This window comes from Lissotriton helveticus, chromosome 5_1 (assembly GCF_964261635.1).
Source record: "Lissotriton helveticus chromosome 5_1, aLisHel1.1, whole genome shotgun sequence".
In the NCBI taxonomy this organism is placed as follows: Eukaryota; Metazoa; Chordata; class Amphibia; order Caudata; family Salamandridae; genus Lissotriton; species Lissotriton helveticus.
The window spans coordinates 736,494,433-736,515,061 of NC_136065.1; the positions used below are offsets into that span (position 1 = coordinate 736,494,433).

The 20,629-nt window shown below is 44.1% G+C and overlaps 1 protein-coding gene across 1 annotated transcript in view; it reads left to right on the top strand.

Moving 5' to 3' along the window:
* PKD2L1 (polycystin 2 like 1, transient receptor potential cation channel) overlaps positions 1–20,629 on the top strand; it is a 2,231,834-nt gene that overhangs the window by 1,490,695 nt on the left and 720,510 nt on the right. The window contains exon 10 of the mRNA XM_078641081.1: positions 13,593–13,691. Within this exon, the coding sequence (XP_078497207.1) occupies positions 13,593–13,691 (99 nt within the window). The remainder of the gene's footprint in view (positions 1–13,592; positions 13,692–20,629) is intronic.

Consider the following 20,629-nt stretch of genomic DNA (forward strand, 5'->3'; position numbering starts at 1 on the left):
CTGTAGGTGCCAACTGCCTGGATTTCAGACTTTCAAAGAAGAGAGTCTTTTTGTCACAAGGTCCTTTTTGCTTTTTCAACTCTTGAGGCCACTTTCCTAAACCTTCGGACTGAACATTGTTGTGGAATCTACCTTCCATCCTGACATCTGGCGTCAATGTTTTCTACTCAAGGCAAACACCTGCAAGGAAAACAGGAGAGACAGTCATTGCTTGCATGGTAAGGCGAGTTACTGCATACTTGTGCTAGCCAGGAAAAAGTGTGCATTAACTGAAAAAGGCTTGTTGGACGATAGTATGATGCGTTATTTTTCAGGTATTTAGGTTAAAGCAGCAGCCAAAGGCATTCACAACAAAAAGGCCACAGCAATTAAGCCAGAAGAGAAGAATTAATAATACCCTGAAGGTAAGGTGCCCCTCAGAACTTTAAGAACTGGTAAGACACGGTGAAGAGCCTGCAAAAGAGGTATCTGATTAAAAGGGAAGACATACTTGTATAGCTTTGCATAACTAACCTTGAGGCTAGCTCACTCCTTGTGTCATTAGGGAATAAGAAAACCACAGACCCTCATTTGGGCGGGAGATACATGATTTTCACTCACGCTTCTTGCTGACACTTTGCTAATTCATTAGGAGCCTCAACACTCAATCCCTCATAGAGACAAGGTACACAACTGGGAAGTGGGGATCGGGTGGAACATGGTGGGACATTTTCTCTACTTCCTCTTAACAGGAGGGTCTTCAGGTCCACTAAAGGTGCGACCTTGAGGTTGGCGACCAAGGAAGTCAGATGACACCATCCCAATTCATAGATCTCGTCGGACAACTCTCTTATTTTTCTCTCTCCCAACCCCCATACACTTGAGGACTGCTTCCTGTACACAGGTGTCAGTGCAATGTGCATGGCGCCAGCCTTCGGGGGGATTCATAGTCTCAACTCTGCCCTGTAGATTCCTGGAGCAATTCAGGTTAGGGTTTACCAGGTCCTGGCACCTTTCTGTGGTCACTTCTTGGTCCTCGGAGGGAGGGAGTTGTTTTTGGCCTTAGGTGTCATTCTCAGATGGTGTCCAGGCAAAGTCCAGTGCAGATCCAGTCAGTGGCCACAGGTCAACTGGTCTCTGGTTACAGCAAACTCAGCGGTTTCCTTTAACTGGCAATAACTGGCTTGCAGGGTAACTAGTGGATACTCTGACGTCCTTCACAGATGCATTGAACTTGGGGCCACCTAGTGAGGGTCAGGACTTTGTCTCCAAGACTGCACTTTGACATCCAGCAAAGGTCAGAGCTCTTGGCGCTGGGATCATGAGGATGCAGACTTCTCGGTTATTAAGGCCCCGTGGCTGTAACAGTGATCCAACAAACTGATTCTTGAAGGGACTTCTGTCTTGCACATGTGGCAACTCTAACACGAGTGGGGCACTTCAGACACAGTCCTTTCATTCTCAAGTTTAGCAGGTGCAGTCCAATCTTTGGTGCATCCTCACTTTGCTGGATCCAGGGAGCACCAGGACAGTCCTCCTTTGGGCTTCTTTCCAAGACAGTAGTGATCTGAAGTTTGGGTGCCTTGGGTGCCACTTTTATGCCCGCTATGAGCTTAGGGTGTGGTGAGGAACAACTACTAAATATATTACTCGGTTCTCTCCTGCCTGATGACTACTTTCTGTAAAGTGTGACATCTAGCTATCACAGGGGCACTATTCTGCCCACTCCCAACATGATGAGACCCTTCTCTTGGTGTGTGTAGCTCCGTCGACCAACCAATAGGTGATGCTACCTGAGGTTACACTCTCTTTAAAAAAACGGTTTGACAACTGGTTTTCTCTCCACCCTTTAACATCCATTATATTATCTATAATGGAGTTCAAAAGTATAGCTGTGGAACATCTTAGAATAGTGTTGTGTTCTCCACAAGTCAATGGCATAGTAGAGGGGAAATAATTTGCCTGTTCTCATACTGCATGTGGTCCACCATTCACTTGTATTAAAGGTCATCAAAAGGTGTAAGGATTTACTGGCAAATAGTAGTATTTAGGTAGAAATAGTCTTTACAGTGGAACATCTCTTACTGTGACCTCAGTGGCAGCAGAGGAAGTGGTAGCAAAAAATCTAATATGGTAATACCATTGAATTTACAATAAGACTCCAACACAATGTGCTGAGCAAATGAACATTCTCGGACTTGTGGAAACGTATTTCTTTAAGGACATCACAGAAATACATATATATATATATATATATATATATATATACACCTGATGTGACACAGATCGTTATTTTTAGTTGACACTGTCCTAGACAGAAACTCACACTATATTAGACATCGCACATTGTAAAAAAGTGTTTCCTTTAGGAGTTAATTGACCTAAAATGAAGAACACTAAACAAAACATTGTGCCAACAGAGTCAGAAGATGGAATTTTGAAAGGAAGGCACCCCCCTACGAGGTAACTGCAAGGTCAGGGATAAGGGGAAAAAAACAGCAATAAGAACTATCCTGAGATAGAAAACCCTCTAGACCCAGGTTTACTTTGCGAGTGGCTTAAAGGGGCTCACATACGGGGCACACCAAAAAATACTCTGCTACACATAGAGCAAAAGTTGCATTTATACGTATTTTATTTAGAAAGTTTGTATTTTTGTAGAAAAATATTTTTTATATATTTTTAAGCATTGATAAATCTATATGCAGTTTCTTTTTTTTTTTATTGTTCATCATCGGATAATACAGTTTCAACAATTGTTCATTTCAATATATGTATATAATACAACAAGTGCTCACCATTAGAAACTTAGTATCTCGAGACACAGAACAAATTGCAAAAAATGATGAAAAGAGATATGCAGAGAAGAAGAGTTGAGATGACTGGATAAAGTGATAAAGAGAGAAAAAAAAACCAGTGCATATTACTGAATGTCAAACAATATCAACAAGGCCAGCTATTTTCCTATGTGTATGAAAGTAACATTTTCCTTTTTAACCCTCTGCTCTTAGTTTCCATTGTTCGACTGGAGCCCAAACCCATTTACCAAGCTGCATCGCTTTCAACCCTTTTTTTTCATATAAAGCTTTCTCCAGGGTATACCTAGCTAGCATTTTTGAAAGCCATTGGTTAGCCATAACTTTAGAATAAGCCTTGGTGTCGCTGTTCATCAGGCTAATTGGTCTATATGATCCGGGATCAGTAGAAATTGTATTCTTCTTTAGAAAGACCGCCATTGACGCTTCTCCCCATTTATAGTGGGTTGGGAGGCGTATTACAGAAGCAGGAAACCAGTTACTGCCTTAGCAGGTTTGGAGAGTCTCGAGGAGTTCATGGAGATACTCCATCAATATAATAGAGATATGGGAAAAATCCACACCCCAAGTAACCCATACCTAACCGCAGCAGTTCTTCTATGCAAAGATCATGGCAAACTATGAGATAGGTCTGTGGGCGAGATTAACTAAAGAGTGGTGGACATCTCACTCACAAACAGGACTAGGCCGTTCGACATGTACTAGTTGGTACACACCAACTTTTATGAGAGTGTGATGGCCATAAGTATAGGATCACCACACTGATTAACACAGGTATGTTATAGACTCCATGAAACAGATTGTAGTAGGTATTGTAGAAATACTTTGCTTCCTTCAGTTCCTCCTTTTCTTTCTCTTCTCTTATTCTTCTCCTTCCTCTTCCCCTCTTTTTCGGATATTCATGTAAATATTGGTATAATTACATTTCATGTATGAGAACACTTAATGTTTGGCACATTTGTATAAAGTATGTTGTTATGTTTAGGAGATAAATTTATAATACTCCTAGGGGTCACTTGCATTGCAACTAAGTAACGCTCTGCACCATTATCATTTTCAGAATTCTATTTGTTCCTCTCCTTCATCCAGACCGCAGTATCTGTTCGAAATAATAGGACCTGAAGATGGTGGCAAAGAAAGAAAAATAAGCCACCCAAAACGCGCGTTGGCCAGTTTGTGTGTCACACCCCAGTTCTCAGCACAGCATCGGAGGGTCGAGTCCCTCACTCCCATGGTTCCATCTGTGTATGTAGTGTGGTACTGGGGTGCGAAGTATGTTTGTAGTGAGTGAATGTGATGCGTATGTAGAAGACTAAGAGGCATGTATGTATGGGGAAGTTTGTGAGCCTGGATTTGTCTATACAATTGATTTGTGTAAATAATGTATAAACTGTGTTGCCCTATAGGATTAGTATATACTGTATTTTTCATTTTGTCTCTTTGGTTTCTGTGTAAAATTTGTATCATGAAACTCTGCGTATAGATTTATCAATGCTTAAAAATATATAAAAAATATTTTTGTAAAAAAATACAAACTTTCTAAATAAAATACATATAAATGCAACTTTTGCTCTATGTGTAGCAGAACATTTTTTGGTGTGCCCCGTATGTGAGCCCCTTTAAGCCACTCGTAAAAGAAATCTAGGTCTAGAGGGTTTTCTATCTCAGGATAGTTCTTATTGCTCAGAAGATGGAATTGCCTGGAAGACACCGAAAAAATTATTAAATCCCACAGCCGCTTTCACAAGGTTGTAGTTTAGGGAACGAAACAGCAAGATTTCAGTGGCAGCAATGCATCCCCTACCCTGAAATGGCGTGTTCCTGATGTGAGTCTATAAACAATGGTAGTATCAGGTTCTGAATGCTCTGTTACTCCATTAGAGAGGTTACTATGGAGCTACCAGTTTCGAGTTACAGGGTATGCCAAGTGAAGGTACTGGAGGGAAAGTAAAGCAAGTTGGGAGAGGATTCAGGGAGCAAAGTAGCTGGGTGAGACAATCGGACGGTCAAAAGACAGCTTAGAACTCAAAAGAAGCTTGCAATATTGGTGAGATATTTTTTGTCCCAAACGCATTCTTACATATCGTGCCAAATGTAATTACCAGAAAAAGTACAAGCCGAGTACATTTATTCAAATGGTCATAAACGCTTTGGACGGCTGAGGTGGGAGGGCACTAATCCTGATTAATCGTTCGCTTTCAGTTCACCTGTTTTCTCTTAAAGTGCTGATTATACAAGAACTCAGTAGTTTAGGACATAAATATTACCTTATCTCTTGTGGCAGTTCGGTGGTGGACAGCAATCAACTTTCTCAAGCTAAAACGCAGAAACAGATAAGTAAGAGTGACAGCCAGCACTGCCGCAATCTGAAACAACACCGAATGGCCTCTCTCCAAGGGTATTCATCCTGTACCCTCTAAAACAGTTCGAAACATAGGTATTCTGATGGGCCAACACCATTAATTAGAGTTCTACTTCGCCACAGTTACAATGAACGTCTTTTATTCAACTGAAGACTCTGCACAGCATCTCACCACTTCTTGATCTGAAATATCATATCCTAGTGGTCAATTCAATTATCCAATTTTAAATGGATTAGTGTTCACCTAGGCACTACAGGTAGAGCCCCAACTTATCTTCAACTAATAAAAAATGCAGCCAGGCTGGTTAATGGCCAGAAACATATTTACTAGACTCTCTATCAACTACACTTTTAACACGTTTGCTGCTAGGACACCCCCCTCCATTACCCTTCCCCCCGCCACCCCACCCTCCCAATGTGCTAAGCTTTATATGACTATTTGGGGTAGTTCGCTCTCAGTCCTCGATAGCTTTTTGTACACATTAGCTATTCATGGCAAATTTGCATCCTTTTTCCCAACATCATGGGTATTCTAAAGGTACCCAGGGTTTGTGGATTCCCATGGAGAGGACCATGGAAATAGCCAAAATATAGCTAAAGTTTTAGTTTTTGGGGAAAAAAAGTTGTCTGGCTAAAAGTGTCTAATTTGTCCTTAAAAATGGCATTGTGGGAAAGTGCCTCTTTCTTCATGGTTACTCCCTAACCTTTTGCCAGATACTGGATGCCAACTAGTGTGTGCCGGGATCCTGCTAAACAGACCCCGGCACCTGCGTTATTTTCCCAAACTGTACCTTTGTACCCACAATTAGCATATATCTGGCCACAGGTAAGTCTCTTCTGAAAGGTGCCAAGGGCACTGTTACCAGGTAACGCTTCTAAGGGCAGCAGCACCTCTTGTGCCACCCTTAGAGACCCTACACCTTAACACCCACACACTGCCATTGAGGCTGCGTGTTTTAGTGCAGAGTAAAGAGAAGAGTCAAGGCACACATCCCTGTGTGCCATGCCCACAACCCATCACCTGTGGCCCAGGTAAATCACCCTCTAGCAGGATGCACTAGACTACAGGTGAGGGTACAGTCGCATGAGCACTGTACCCCCACAATGTATATGTCCATTCTTAGACCTTGTAAGTGCAGTAAAGCCGTAAAGAGTATATGGTCTGGGAGTTGGACATTACGAACTCCACAGCTCCATAATGGCTTTACTGAAATCTGGAAAGTTTGGTAGCACACTTCTCAGCACATTAAGCCCACGCAGATGCCAGTGTGGGATTTAATGTAAAATGCACTCAGAGGGCATCTTAGAGATGCCCCCTGAAAAACAAGCAGCCCTCGTGTGGTTCCTGAATGGCAACCTGCCATTTGCCACCACCAGACAGGGTTCTGGACCCCTGGGTAGAGGGCCTCCACTTTCTGGGTCCAGAAACAAAGCCCAACCCAGGCAGCGGTGTCATGCCTCCTCCCGCAGTATGGGCTGGGTTCACAAAGGGAACTTGCTAACACCGGTTCTGACCCTCACTTTAGGCAGGAGATTCATTTGGTGGGGGAGGCGAGGTGGAGCACACATTTCAGTCCCCTCCATTTTGAAGATGAGGGGACACAGCCCATCAGAGTGATGATCATGCCCCCTCCGACGGCAGGTTGGCATAATAGGGGGCGTGCTCACCCCTGGAAGGGACCGATTAGTCCCAACTTGCATGTCCCTGTAACACCCCTAATTTTAGTATTTAGGGGCAATCCTGAAACTTGCATCCTCAGATTCGAGAAGAAAGAAGGACACAAGAGCTGTGCTGAAGGAGGAAGAGGAGGACAACAACTGCTTTGGCCCCGGCCCTACCGGCCTGACCCAACTTCGACGTGCACCCAGCGAAACCCCGGCATGTTCAGCAGCCATCCGGAACCCTGAGGACCTGCACTGCATTCACTAAAAGGACTCTGGCTCCCTTGAGCACTGGATTTACTTAATCCAAGACTCCAACACAGACCCGGATCCAGCTTGCTTCGTGGTTCTGCACCACCCTGCACCCTACGCCCACGGGCTGAGTTTGAGTAGCCCAACACAACAAGGAGGTCTCTCCAGTGATCCTGACCTGGGATCCGGTGACCCCTGACCTGCCTCGACCTTCTACCTGACGCTTGCAGCCTCAACATGAGGGGTTACCCTGGACCGCGACCAGAGTTGGAAAGGAAACCCGATGCTCAAAGACACCCCTGCACCAGAAGCCCCCTGGCCTTGGGTGGTCCACCTGATGGTGACCAGTCATCCCTCGAGAATCCAACTTACCTCTCTTGTGTGTGGTCTCCCTCAGGAAGCCTCCTTGACCGAGCCTGCAGCATTACCACTGAACCGGAGATCTCCATTGAAAACCACAGGGCCCCTGACATCTCCTTGGCACCCTGCATCTAGCCGTCTCTGTGCCGCTGATGGTGCAGCTCCTGTGCTGATTGTTGGTTCCTGCAGTGCTGATCTTAACCCCAGGAGCTTTGTTTCCACAACCCAGTGGCCTGCTCATGAGCATCCTCTGACCAAAGGCCCCCTAGCCCCATTTGCTAACATTGGGCCTCTGCATCCGGCTGCCCTGGTGCCGCTGGTGGTGCAACTGGAGTGTTTCATTAAACTTTGGGGAACCTTTGTTGGAAATCCAGACACCCAGTATTGTAAGCTATTTACTTACCTGCAAACCAATAACATTATTTTTCTCCATAGGAACCCATGTTGTGTTTTTTTTCTTCAAAATGTTCCAAGTGTCAACCTGCTTTTTGTATGGAACAAAAGTAACAGTGCCTTCAAAAGTAAATTGTCTTACTTACCTTTGTAATTTGTAGGACACATGGTGTCATATCTAGGAATATCACCCAGAGTAGTCGATTTAACTAAAAACGAATGCATAAGTAATTCCAATATATTTTGAACTGTTTTGAAAGCAAATACAAACCTGTAACGATTCCAGTTTCAATTACAACTGCATTTCTGTGCACAGCCTTGCATTTGAAAGTATATTTTACCTACCTGTGCCAATTGCTGCTTGGATCTAGAAATAAAACATAAGCATACCTTTTTTTCATACTTACCTAATTGGTCATCGGAATTTAGTCTCTGAGTGTGTGCCATCAGCTCTTACCTGAGGGAATACACTAAATGCTTAACACCCCCTCTGATAAGCCTAACTGTATTTATTAGGGTTTTGTAAAGCGCGTAGTAACCCGTAAGCATCCCAGCGCTTGATCACACTACCAAAAATAGAATTGTTAGAGGTTATCTAACTTAGCCTCTGCTATACCTCTGAGGATACACTGGACTCTATGCCTTTCTTTGGTATAGTATATACAGAGCCAGCTTCCTACAGGCATGTTTGATGTGCTAAAGTCACCATCTTCCAACCTGTCAAGAACATGCAGAGCTGAATCCAAAAACCTATTTTTTTTTACCATAGTTTTGGCATTTTTGTAAAGAGGTAGCCCATTTTTCCAAAAATAGAATTGTTAGAGGTTATCTAACTTAGCCTCTGCTATACCTCTGAGGATACACTGGACTCTATGCCTTTCTTTGGTATAGTATATACAGAGCCAGCTTCCTACAGGCATGTTTGATGTGCTAAAGTCACCATCTTCCAACCTGTCAAGAACATGCAGAGCTGAATCCAAAAACCTATTTTTTTTACCATAGTTTTGGCATTTTTGTAAAGAGGTAGCCCATTTTTCCAAAAATAGAATTGTTAGAGGTTATCTAACTTAGCCTCTGCTATACCTCTGAGGATACACTGGACTCTATGCCTTTCTTTGGTATAGTATATACAGAGCCAGCTTCCTACAGGCATGTTTGATGTGCTAAAGTCACCATCTTCCAACCTGTCAAGAACATGCAGAGCTGAATCCAAAAACCTATTTTTTTTACCATAGTTTTGGCATTTTTGTAAAGAGGTAGCCCATTTTTCCTATTTTTTGTGTTTCCAACCTACTTCCAGTTTGTGGTGCAAAGCAGTGTGAAACCCATGGGAGATCTAGGAAAGCTACATATTTCTGAAAAGTACATACATTTTCAGCTTAAAAGGACCATTTTTTTGCAAAGTGGATAGCTGTGGATTTTGGACCCAGCTGGCACCTAGGGAAACCTAGGAAACCTAAAATGTTTAAAAACTAGACACCTAGGGCAATCCAGGATGGGGTGATTGCGTGGCTCTCACAAAGTTGTTTTACCAATCACTTGCAAACCTCAAACTTTGACTAAAACAACACATGTTCCTCACATTTAGGTGATGGAAAATTCTGGAATCTACAAGGAGTCACTAACTTACTTCCACCCATTATACCCCCAGGAACCCGCCCAAAATGCAACATATTTACACTCAAAACTGTCCCTGTTTTTTGCAAAGTTAATAACTGTGAATTTTGGGCCCTAGTACAGCCGGCACCCAGAAAAACCTAGCAAACCTGTAGATTTTTGAAAACTAGACACCTATGCGAAACCAGGATGAAGTGACTTGCGTGGCTCTCACCAGGTGGTTTTACCCAGAATCTTTCACAAACCTCAAACTTTGACTTTGAGCTGTCCTCTGACTCAAAATGGTTAATTTACTCAAACAAATTATATAAATTGTACAATCAAACATAAGGTTGTCTACTTACCATCAACTCCTTTTTAGCTGTAAAATCCAAGATTCAGATGCCATTCACAGGAATGAAAAGTATGATCATCTAACAGATTTTTGCTACATATTCTTAAAAACATAAAGTAAGGTCAAGAAACAGGTCTTTTTTCGTAGCAGAATCTAGACTTTGGAATTCCCCTGAATTTCAACTATGATCCCAGCCATTGCTATTCATTTTTAAGAAACAACTAAAAACCTTAACTCTAAAGAATAGCTATGTGGTCAAAGTGCTATGTGACAATTTCTTTAGCAACTAGAATCTTTGGTAGTCATTCACTCTACAAATAACCAATAAAAATAAAGTCTTTAAAATTAAAGTTAAATGGCACTTTATTTTTGCTTTATGTAGGACATGGTTGGAAGGCAAAAGCATATGAGAGATTATAGTCCTGACTTAAATGTTGGCGGATGGTGTTAGTATCATCGCCATGACATCTCTTGCATTTACAGGAATGCCAGTCACGGTGGTTCCTGTAAATGTAATGAAAGTATGCCTTGCTGCTCCATCAACATGATGGCACCACACAACACATGTTCATTTTCTTTTTTTATTTTTAGAAACAAAATCCCAAAACTTAATTTTGTTTTGAAAATAAAAATTGCAATGACCTTCGCCTCCATGGGAGTGTTCTTCCAAGGTATGGGGTAATTGAAAAGTTTTTACTTTTACATACAGCCACATTTTAGGTGATGGTATGTAAATGTAATAACGTGCTATGTGTCCACCCATGCTAAGTCGGGTAGGCGAACACCTGGCCAAAACTTCCAATGGACCTTACTCTGTTGGACCACATGTAAACTCGGAGAAGGAATAGTCTCCGACATCTACATACTAAAGATTTGTCCAACTGTAAATAAGACAGGTGGACCTTCAGGCTGGCGGAAAGGGTACTCTGTCACCATTGCAACTGAGTACCCTTTCCGCCACCACCTAAATCAGGCCATGTGCCTGACATTTTGAAACACATATTATCAAAACATAGATGTTGGAATGTCACCTGCATGGTGAACGAGCTTGTAACCAAACCCTTTGTGTCTAACTGCCTATGAAACTTGTATCCTAACATTTTTTGTTAGGTCATAGCATGATACTAATCTAGCTTATAAGCAGAGACCATTATATGTCCCTGGTAATGCTGGATCCAAAACCTGTTCAGTGACCTGGAGGGCACACCAAGCATGCCCTCATAGCGAGTATAAGACAAATGTCCATACCTTGGATGACTAACATAAAGCGGTGGCCAAAGCGTACCAAGTTTTGTGTATTATTAGTGTGACCAGACATTTTTCTCTCTATCACAGAGAGGCGAGTCTATTGACCCTTATCATGTAGAGTTCTGCTGTTATGAAAGAACCCTATATCCTTGAACTCATATTCTATGTGCATGTCAAGTACATTTATGTGCAGTGACTGTGTGGCATAAGTATGGTAGTAGGAGTCTGTGTGGGGTGAGAGTCTAAGTCTGGGACCAGAAACATTCATTTTAGAGGGCCTTGGTTTAGCAGGGCCCAGATCTGAATGCAGATACACCTTCCCCAGACAGTTGACTCATATTGACTGCATTTTTAAGGCTGAAGGGTAAAAACCCAGCCACCGAAGTGAAGGAGGTAAAAGCTAGGGCTTGCCTTAGAAATTCAGTGGAGACTTTGTTACCAAAGGGCACCTGATTAGTTCTCCCTGAGCACTCCCATTTAATTGACGGGAGGGAAAAAGGAGTAGTACTGCAGTTGCTGGTAAGGGCCTGTTCTTTTGTCTGTTAATTCTGAAAGGCAATTGACAGCCAGGTGTAGAGCTCTCACACTACATTGTTCCCATGTTTTGCATACTCCTACTTGGAACCAGCATCATTGCTACCTACTGTGAGACTCAACTGTGGGCCCCTTGTGGACCATTATCTTATCAATATTATAACATCCCTTAAAGAAAATATCACTCCTTCTCTCATATATCTATGTTATGCAGGGCTCTATTCCTTCTTACTGGAAACAGCTACTGTGATTCCTCTTGTGAAGAAGCATAAATCTAAACCCACAGTTACGGAAAACTACAGACCTAGCTCTCTCCTTCCTCACCCTATTTGGAAAATCAGCAGATTATAGTTCCTATATTGGGCAGTTTCCTTCTAGCTCATGGGACAGAGGCTGTATTTGTATCTTCTCTCAATAACATCAGTCTTCTCCTGGGAAGGCGTAGTGGGCATTCTTGGTGTTATTGAACCTGGTAGTTGTTTTGAAACAATTTCCAATGTCCTTCTTTAGGTGGTGCATCCAGGACTTTTGACCTTCCACGAGGGAAGAAAGTGAGTTTTTAACTTATTCACTGCCCTTTTTTGGCTCTAATGATTAGGTCTTTGACACAACCTTTTATAGCTATGCCAGCAATGCTCGGCTTATAATAAAAGTTTCCAATGAAATAACTATACAGAAGCAGTGTAAATACTGCTTAAGAGCTATTGCTGCCTGGATTGATGTGAATTATCATTGCCCTAACTCAAACAAAAGTGAAAATATGATCTTTGATAATAATCTTTCAATTGGTCTGACGTATGTTGGTCATCTGGACTCAGTACCTCCCCTGGTGTTAGGAATTTGGAGGTTGTCTTTAACACAGGATTGATCTTTTAAGTTCATGATAACAAACTGACATTCTATTTTCTTTTCCTAATACCTTTCATGAAACTTCTCCTTTTCACTCTTCATTTTCAAAAAAATTAGTTGTCCAGTTTACTATCATGGCATGGCTAGACTGGATTACTGTAAATCTGTGTATTGAGAATTCGTTAATACTGGATATAAAGCACGTAGATCCTATAGAATAGAGCTGCTCATTTGGTCTTCTGTATTAGTAAGAATGCTGCTGCTCATTTGGTCTTTTGTATTAGTAAGAATGCTGCCATTAGGTCATATTTAAGGTATCATCCTGGGATTTGAATTAGGAAGAGGATAATCTTCAAAGTATTGTATACAGTGCATTATAATCTTTTTGGTAAAGGTCAGTTCCTTATCTGGACTCTCTTTAAGGGGTAGAAGGTCTCTATTAGGCACAACCAATCCACCTCCCCTTCTCAATACCTCAGAGAGCAAGTTAATGGGCAATCGTTCTCTGTGCTGGTGGACAAGTCTTGAATTAAGGCTTTGTATGAGCTAAGAAGTACTGAAAATCACCCATGGCTTTACAGGAAATTAAAAATGTGTGTTTTTTACTGATTAAGCTTGGTTGCAGTCCCAGAGCTTCTGTACAGTGTATTGTAGAAATTAAGTAATAATAATACCTGCCAAACTGACAAAGTGTTCATAGGCATTTGTGCTATTTCAGCATTTAAATAAATTGCTGTATTATCTAGTCATTATGCATCATTAGTGCCATGAGTTCCTGATTAATTGATGTCTGAATAACTGGCTTGGGTACTAAATAGTAGTATACTACTTCTGTTGGTGGGGATAATGTAACCCCTGTTTGTTTTCATCTACTGGGTGGGGATAAATGGGGTTAATGGTGGGGTCCAAGGTGGGTTTTTAAAGTATGTTGAATCTTTATCAAACGATCCTTTATGCTTTGTTTGCAATTGGGACATAATCTTCTTGTGTGACATTTAGTTGGCATTAGTCTGCAACCACAAATTGTCTACAGTATGAATGTTAGGCACATCGGCAACCACTGTAAGGAAACGTCTTTATTTAACTAAGTCTATTTAGTGTGGTTAACTGAAAGATGTGAATGCTGACTTTTAATGAAGTTTACAAATACACACTTCTAAAATTCAAGCTATATTTTTTTTTCTAGAATATGTTCTTAGCTATTATAAATGATACCTACTCTGAAGTGAAAGAAGAGCTTTCTAGCCAGGATAATGAGCTGCAATTTTCAGACATATTAAAACAGGTAAGCCACAATGTTTTATTTGTTGTATTGTGATAATTACAATCTTTATATCCTAATATGCCTTATGGTGTTAAAGGCGATATGTATATTTTCATGGACATCTGTTGGGCACAAGTACATGTCCATTAATCCAGATGCAATCCTACAACCCTAATGAACAATTCATATATTACCCTAAAGATATTCTGTAACTCAGCAGAACACCATTATGTGTGGGGAAAATATATATAAATATATATACAAACTGTTAAGAAGATTAGAAACTCGTACAATTGTTGAGCTAGACAGTAAAAATCCTAATGGGTTGAATAATACCGAAGATCTGCATCATTATTTGTAGATTTCATGTTATCCCTGTTTTTCAGTGAGGTGTATGAGACAATATTGTCAGGAAATTGTAAATAAGTAAAGGGTTTTTATCTCTGGATGCTATGAAGGTTGTATTGATGAAACTTTGAAATGAACAATGAATTGTAGGCCTCCAGGATAACCGCAAGTTATTTTAAAGTAATTAAATGTATTGCATGAGTTTAAGGGTTATGGATTAAGTACTGTCTAGCACTTTGAGCACTTATGGTTTTAAGCACTTTAGACGGCCTATAGTAAGTTTGACTATGAATCAGATGGAATATATGCATTTATGCAGTAACAATGACTCTCGAATTTTGTAATTTTTTTTAAAATTTTGTAAAAACCGAAACCCCAAGAAATAGAGTTAGGAAACATCATTACGGTCAAATAGATTTGCATATATTAATGTACTTATGTCCATTGAAAGTCATATGGAGATGTTATATTATACATATGAGATTTATTTATAGTTTTAACATATGAAATTATATTTATGGATTTTATTATATTAGTGCATATTTATAGAGATTCATGTTGACATATTTGTTGATAATTGATGCTCCATAACCTATCTATTTATTTATTTATTCAATGCGAAATGTTGCACGATAAATAATGGAGGGGTGTATTTACATGAATATTCAGGCATTTAAGCCGAGTACAGGAGTCATTGTTCACATATGCGGAATTGTGGGTATATTACATAAGAGATCAGGCAATGCAACTAGAGAAAGAAAAAAGATTGATCTATTTGCAATGTTCAAACAAAAATGCGTAATTCACGAGTATGTTTTCTATGTCTATGCTAAAGTGCATCCCATGACTTTGTGCACTAGGGGCGGGCAGTTGAATAATATTTAAAAGGTATACAATGCTGCCAGAAATTTTGTGTGAGCAAGAGCACGGCTGTGCTCGAAACGCATCGCAGCAGAGCGGGAAAGTAATAAATACTTTCTGCCTCGTTCCTTGTGGTCTGCCTTCTTCCTGAGGTCTATCAGCAGCTGAGGGGTGTGGCGATGGGGGCATGCTTCTCCCCCAGCTACTCATGCTTGCATGTGGGCTGGTGGTAGGAGCATTTCCTCAGGGCCAACTACCAAACCGAATGGGCTAATAAAGTGATGTACTTTTAGCGTTACATTGATGACATCTGTATGATATGGAAGGGCAGTAAAAATATGGCTAGTGATTTTGTCGACTCTATCAATACCAATGACTTACATTTGAAATTTACTGCCAGTATCGATGATGCCAATGTTGAATTTCTTGATGTATCTTTATATGTTAATGCAGGCAAACTGCATACCAAATTACATCGGAAGGTCACCACAGGGAATTCCATTTTACTCAAAGTACGGCCCGCGGGCCAGTAGCGGCCCGGCAAGCCTTCAGTGGCGGGCTTGAGACATATGGCACCTGTGTGTTGTTTTTTTTAACTTCAGAAAACACCTCGGGGAGCAGCAGTGCGTAATCAGAGACACTGCTCTGTGAAGGCCGGGCGATTCCAGCCACAGTCAAGAGTGGAGCTGCAGGGGCGCTAAGAGGTGAACAAAGCCTCATTAACAAACAAATGGTAGTTTAAAGACCTGTGAAGTACTGGGGTGCCCGGGAGGCTGTGTCAGCCAGGCTGACACACAGGGGAGAGGGGGGGAGGGGGGAGGACAGCAGGAACTGAGAGCCGGGTGAGGTAGGAGGGCAGAGCAGGGAGTGAGAGCCCGGGTGAGGGAGGTGGGAGGGCAGAGCAGGGAGTGAGAGCCCGGGTGAGGGAGGTGGGAGGGCAGAGCAGGGAGTGAGAGCCCGGGTGAGGGAGGTGGGAGGGCAGCAGCGAGTGAGAGCCAGGTGAGGTGGGAGGGCAGAGCAGGGAGTGAGAGCCCTGTGAGGTGGGAGGGCAGCAGGGAGTGAGAGCCCGGTGAGGTGGGAGGGCAGAGCAGGGAGTGAGAGCCCTGTGAGGTAGGAGGGCAGAGCAGGAAGTGAGAGCCGGGTGAGGTGGGAGGGCAGCAGTGAGTGAGAGCCGGGTGAGGTGACGGTGGGCAGCAGGGAGTGAGAGCCGGGTGAGGTGACTGAGGGCAGCAAGGAGTGAGAGCCCGGGTGAGGTGACAGAGGGCAGCAGGGAGTGAGAGCCGGGTGAGGTGAAACAGATAGAGATAGAGACAGATAAAGACATATAGAGACAGATAGAGGCAGAGACAGGGACAGACGGAGCTAGATAGGGTCAGAGACAGGGACAGACAGAGACAGATAGAGGCAGAGACAGATAGAGGTAGAGACAGACAGCGATAGAGACAGACAGCGATAGAGACAGAGAGAGAGACAGACAGAGAGAGAGACAGAGAGACAGACAGAGAGAGACAGACAGAGAGAGAGAGAGACAGAGGGAGAGAGGGAGACAGACATAGGGAGGGATGGAGACAGACTGTGAGAGACAGACAGAGGGAGACAGACAGAGGGAGAGAGGGAGACAGACAGACAGAGGGAGAGAGGGAGACAGTCAGAGGGAGACAGACAAAGGGAGGGAGACAGACAGAGGGAGGGAGACAGACAGAGGGAGGGAGACAGATAGAGGGAGACAGACAGAGGGAGGGAGACAGACAGAGGGAAGGAGACAGAGAGAGGGAGACAGACAGAGGGAGTGAGGGAGACAGACAGACAGAGGGAGGGATGGAGACAGACAGAGGGAGACAGACAGAGGGAGGGAGACAGACAGAGGGAGACAGAGGGAGAAAGGGAGACAGACAGAGGAAGGGAGACAGACAGACAGAGGGAGGGAGACAGAAAGACAGACGGAGACAGACAGAGGGAGGGAAGGAGACAGAGGGAGGGAGGGAGACAGAGGGAGGGAGGGAGACAGAGGGAGGGAGGGAGGGAGGGAGACAGAGGGAGCGAGGGAGACAGAGGGAGGGAGGGAGAAAGAGGGAGGCAGAGGGATAGAGGGAGACAGACAGAGGGAGGGAGACAGAGGGAGAGAGGGAGACAGACAGAGACAGACAGACAGAGGGAGACAGACAGACAGAGGGAGGGAGACAGAAAGACAGAGGGATACAGACATAGGGAGGGAGACAGACAGAGGGAGGGAGGGAGACAGACAGAGGGAGGAAGGGAGACAGAGGGAGGGAGACAGAGGGAGGGAGGCAGAGGGAGGGAGACGGAGGGAGGGAGGGAGGGAGTCAGAGGGAGGGATGGAGGCAGACAGAGGGAGGGAGGGAGACAGACAGAGGGCAGACAGAGGGAGGGAGACAGAGGGAATGGACAGTGGGACACGGATAGAGGGAGACAGATGGAGGGAGACGGAGAGAGGGAAGGAAAGAGAGGGAGACAGAGAGAGAAAGAGAGTTAAGGCAGAGAGAGACAGAGGGAGAGATACAGAGGGAGACAGAGAGAGAGGGAAGGAGGGAGCGAGAGAGAAATAGAAGGAGGGAGACAGAGAGAGGGAGGGAGAGATAGGGAGAGAGAGAGAGAAAGAGAGATGTGTGTGTATGCTGATCTGTTGGCTCAGTGGATGAACGTGTCAGCTGCAGGGGCCTGTGTTCAACTCCATGGTCACAGTTTTTTTCTTTCTAGCCCCTTTCCCCTCCCCCACTGACTCCGCTTCCCCCGGTGCGGACCTCGGCCACAAACCACACTGTAAATTTGGACCCCGAGAGAAAGTTTGTGAGTACCCATGCACTAGAGAGATTCTAAACACAGCACTAACGAAAGCGAATTTGTCAACCAGGGAAGACTTGTTGATCGCCAAAAAAGATCAAGCGCTGCCTCTTGTCCAACATAACTCCGATGCATATAAAATGAATGTGAGATTCATCACCACATTTAGTCAGCAGGAAAAAAAGATACACAACATGATATATTCACAGTGGCCTATTGTATTAACTGATATTACATTCAAATTTGTCCTGCCAGAAACACCGACTATCACATTCAGAAGGGCACCCTCAATGAGGGATGCTCTTGTCAAATCAAGCGATACAAAAGGGGATGATGGACGGAGCATTTGAACAAATCAAACACTCACCCCCAGTCAACTGATCTGGGTTTAATCCATCACCATTCTTTAGTTCACTCAGCCAACCCAGTTCAGACATGGCTATATGCAAATCAGTCTGACCCTGTGCCTTGTGGGAACAGTCCAGCCCGAACTGCCAAGCCATGTCTTCCCTGGACCGGAAACAAGCATCCTGGGACCGGTTTCGGATTCATAATCCTCATCAGCCAGGCTATCTTGAATCCAGTGGCCAAGTGAACAAGGGACTTACGTCTGAGCATACCCTGCCACACTTAGGGCGAACAAAGCGATACAAAAGGGGATGATGGACGGAGCATTTGAACAAATCAAACACTCACCCCCAGTCAACTGATCTGGTTTTAATCCATCACCATTCTTTAGTTCACTCAGCCACCCCAGTTCAGACATGGCTATATGCACATCAGTCTGACCCTGTGCCTTGTGGGAACAGTCCATCCCGAACAGCCAAGCCATGTCTTCCCTGGACCGGAAACAAGCATCCTGGGACCGGTTTCGGATTCATAATCCTCATCAGCCAGGCTATCTTGAATCCAGTGGCCAAGTGAACAAGGGACTCACGTCTGAGGATACCCTGCCACACTTAGGGCGAACAAAGCGATACAAAAGGGGATGATGGACGGAGCATTTGAACAAATCAAACACTCACCCACAGTCAACTGATCTGGGTTTAATCCATCACCATTCTTTAGTTCACTCAGCCACCCCAGTGTGGCAGGGTATGCTCAGACGTGAGTCCCTTGCTCACTTTGCCACTGGATTCAAGCAAGCCGGGCTGAAGACGGCTGGAATGCCAGAAACCGGTCCTCGGAAGCTTGTTTCCGGTCCAGGGAAGGCATGGCTTGGCAGTTCGGGCTGGACTGTTTCCATGAGGCACAGGGTCAGACTGATTTGCATATAGCCATGTCTGAACTGGGGTGGCAGAGTGGGCTAAAGAACGGTGATGGATCAAACCCAGATCTTTTGACTGGGTGTGAGTGTTTGATTGGTTCTGATGCTCCCTCCATCACCACCCCCTTTTGTACCGCTTTTGTCCGCCATAAGTGTGGCAGGGTATGCTCAGACGTGAGTCCCTTGCTCACTTTGCCACTGGATTCAAGCAAGCCGAGCTGAAGACGGCTGGAATGCCAGAAACTGGTCCTCGGAAGCTTGTTTCCGGTCCAGGGAAGGCATGGCTTGGCAGTTCGGCTGGACTGTTCCCATGAGGCACAGTGTCAGACTGATTTGCATATAGCCATGTCTGAACTGGGGTGGCAGAGTGGGCTAAAGAACGGTGATGGATCAAACCCAGATCTTTTGACTGGGTGTGAGCGTTTGATTGGTTCGGATGCTCCGTCCATCACCACCCCCTTTTGTACCGCTTTTGGCCGCCATAAGTGTGGCAGGGTATGCTCAGACGTGAGTCCCTTGCTCACTTTGCCACTGGATTCAAGCAAGCCGGGCTGAAGACGGCTGGAATGCCAGAAACCGGTCCTCGGAAGCTTGTTTCCGGTCCAGGGAAGGCATGGCTTGGCAGTTCGGGCTGGACTGTTCCCATGAGGCACAGGGTCAGACTGATTTGCATATAGCCATGTCTGAACTGGGGTGGCAGAGTGGGCTAAAGAACGGTGATGGATCAAACCCAGATCTTTTGACTGGGTGTGAGTGTTTGATTGGTTCTGATGCTCCGTCCATCACCACCCCCTTTTGTACCACTTTTGGCCGCCATAAGTGTGGCAGGGTATGCTCAGACGTGAGTCCCTTGCTCACTTTGCCACTGGATTCAAGTAAGCCGGGCTGAAGACGGCTGGAATGCCAGAAACCGATCCTTGGAAGCTTGTTCCCGGTCCAGGGAAGGCATGGCTTGGCAGTTCGGGCTGGACTGTTCCCATGAGACACATGGTCAGACTGATTTGCATATAGCCATGTCTGAACTGGGGTGGCAGAGTGGGCTAAAGAACGGTGATGGATCAAACCCAGATCTTTTGACTGGGTGTGAGTGTTTGATTGGTTCTGATGCTCCGTCCATCACCACCCCCTTTTGTACCGCTTGTCAAATCAAGCCCAGAGAATACCCCAAAAACAACTTGGTTGATTAAAAAGGGCTTTTTCAAGTGTAATTCTTGCTGTGCGTGCACTTTTGCTACCAACAGCACTGACTATACCACGGCATTTAACAAAAAAAAGAATTCCTATCAGGGATTATCTGACATGCCGCACAGAATTTGCGATATATAAACTTCGCTGCAATTGTGGTCTTGACTACATCGGGAGTACAAAATTCCCTGTACATAAATGCATTTTACAGCATGTGAGGGTGATTGTCAACTCGGACCCCAATTACCCAGTGACTATGCATTTTAAGCTGGTCCATAATAACAAACTCAAGGACCTTCAATACACAGATCTAGGGGCCATTCCCATTTCCGGACGGGGTGGGAATCATGAAAAAACTCTCCGTCAGTTAGAGACCCACTTCATATTGTCCCTTGACACTAAAATGCCTAATGTCCTCAATAACAACGAGGACCTGTACAACTTTTTATAACATGCACTGTGGTTCTAGTAACATGTAGGTAGTTTATCTATTTAC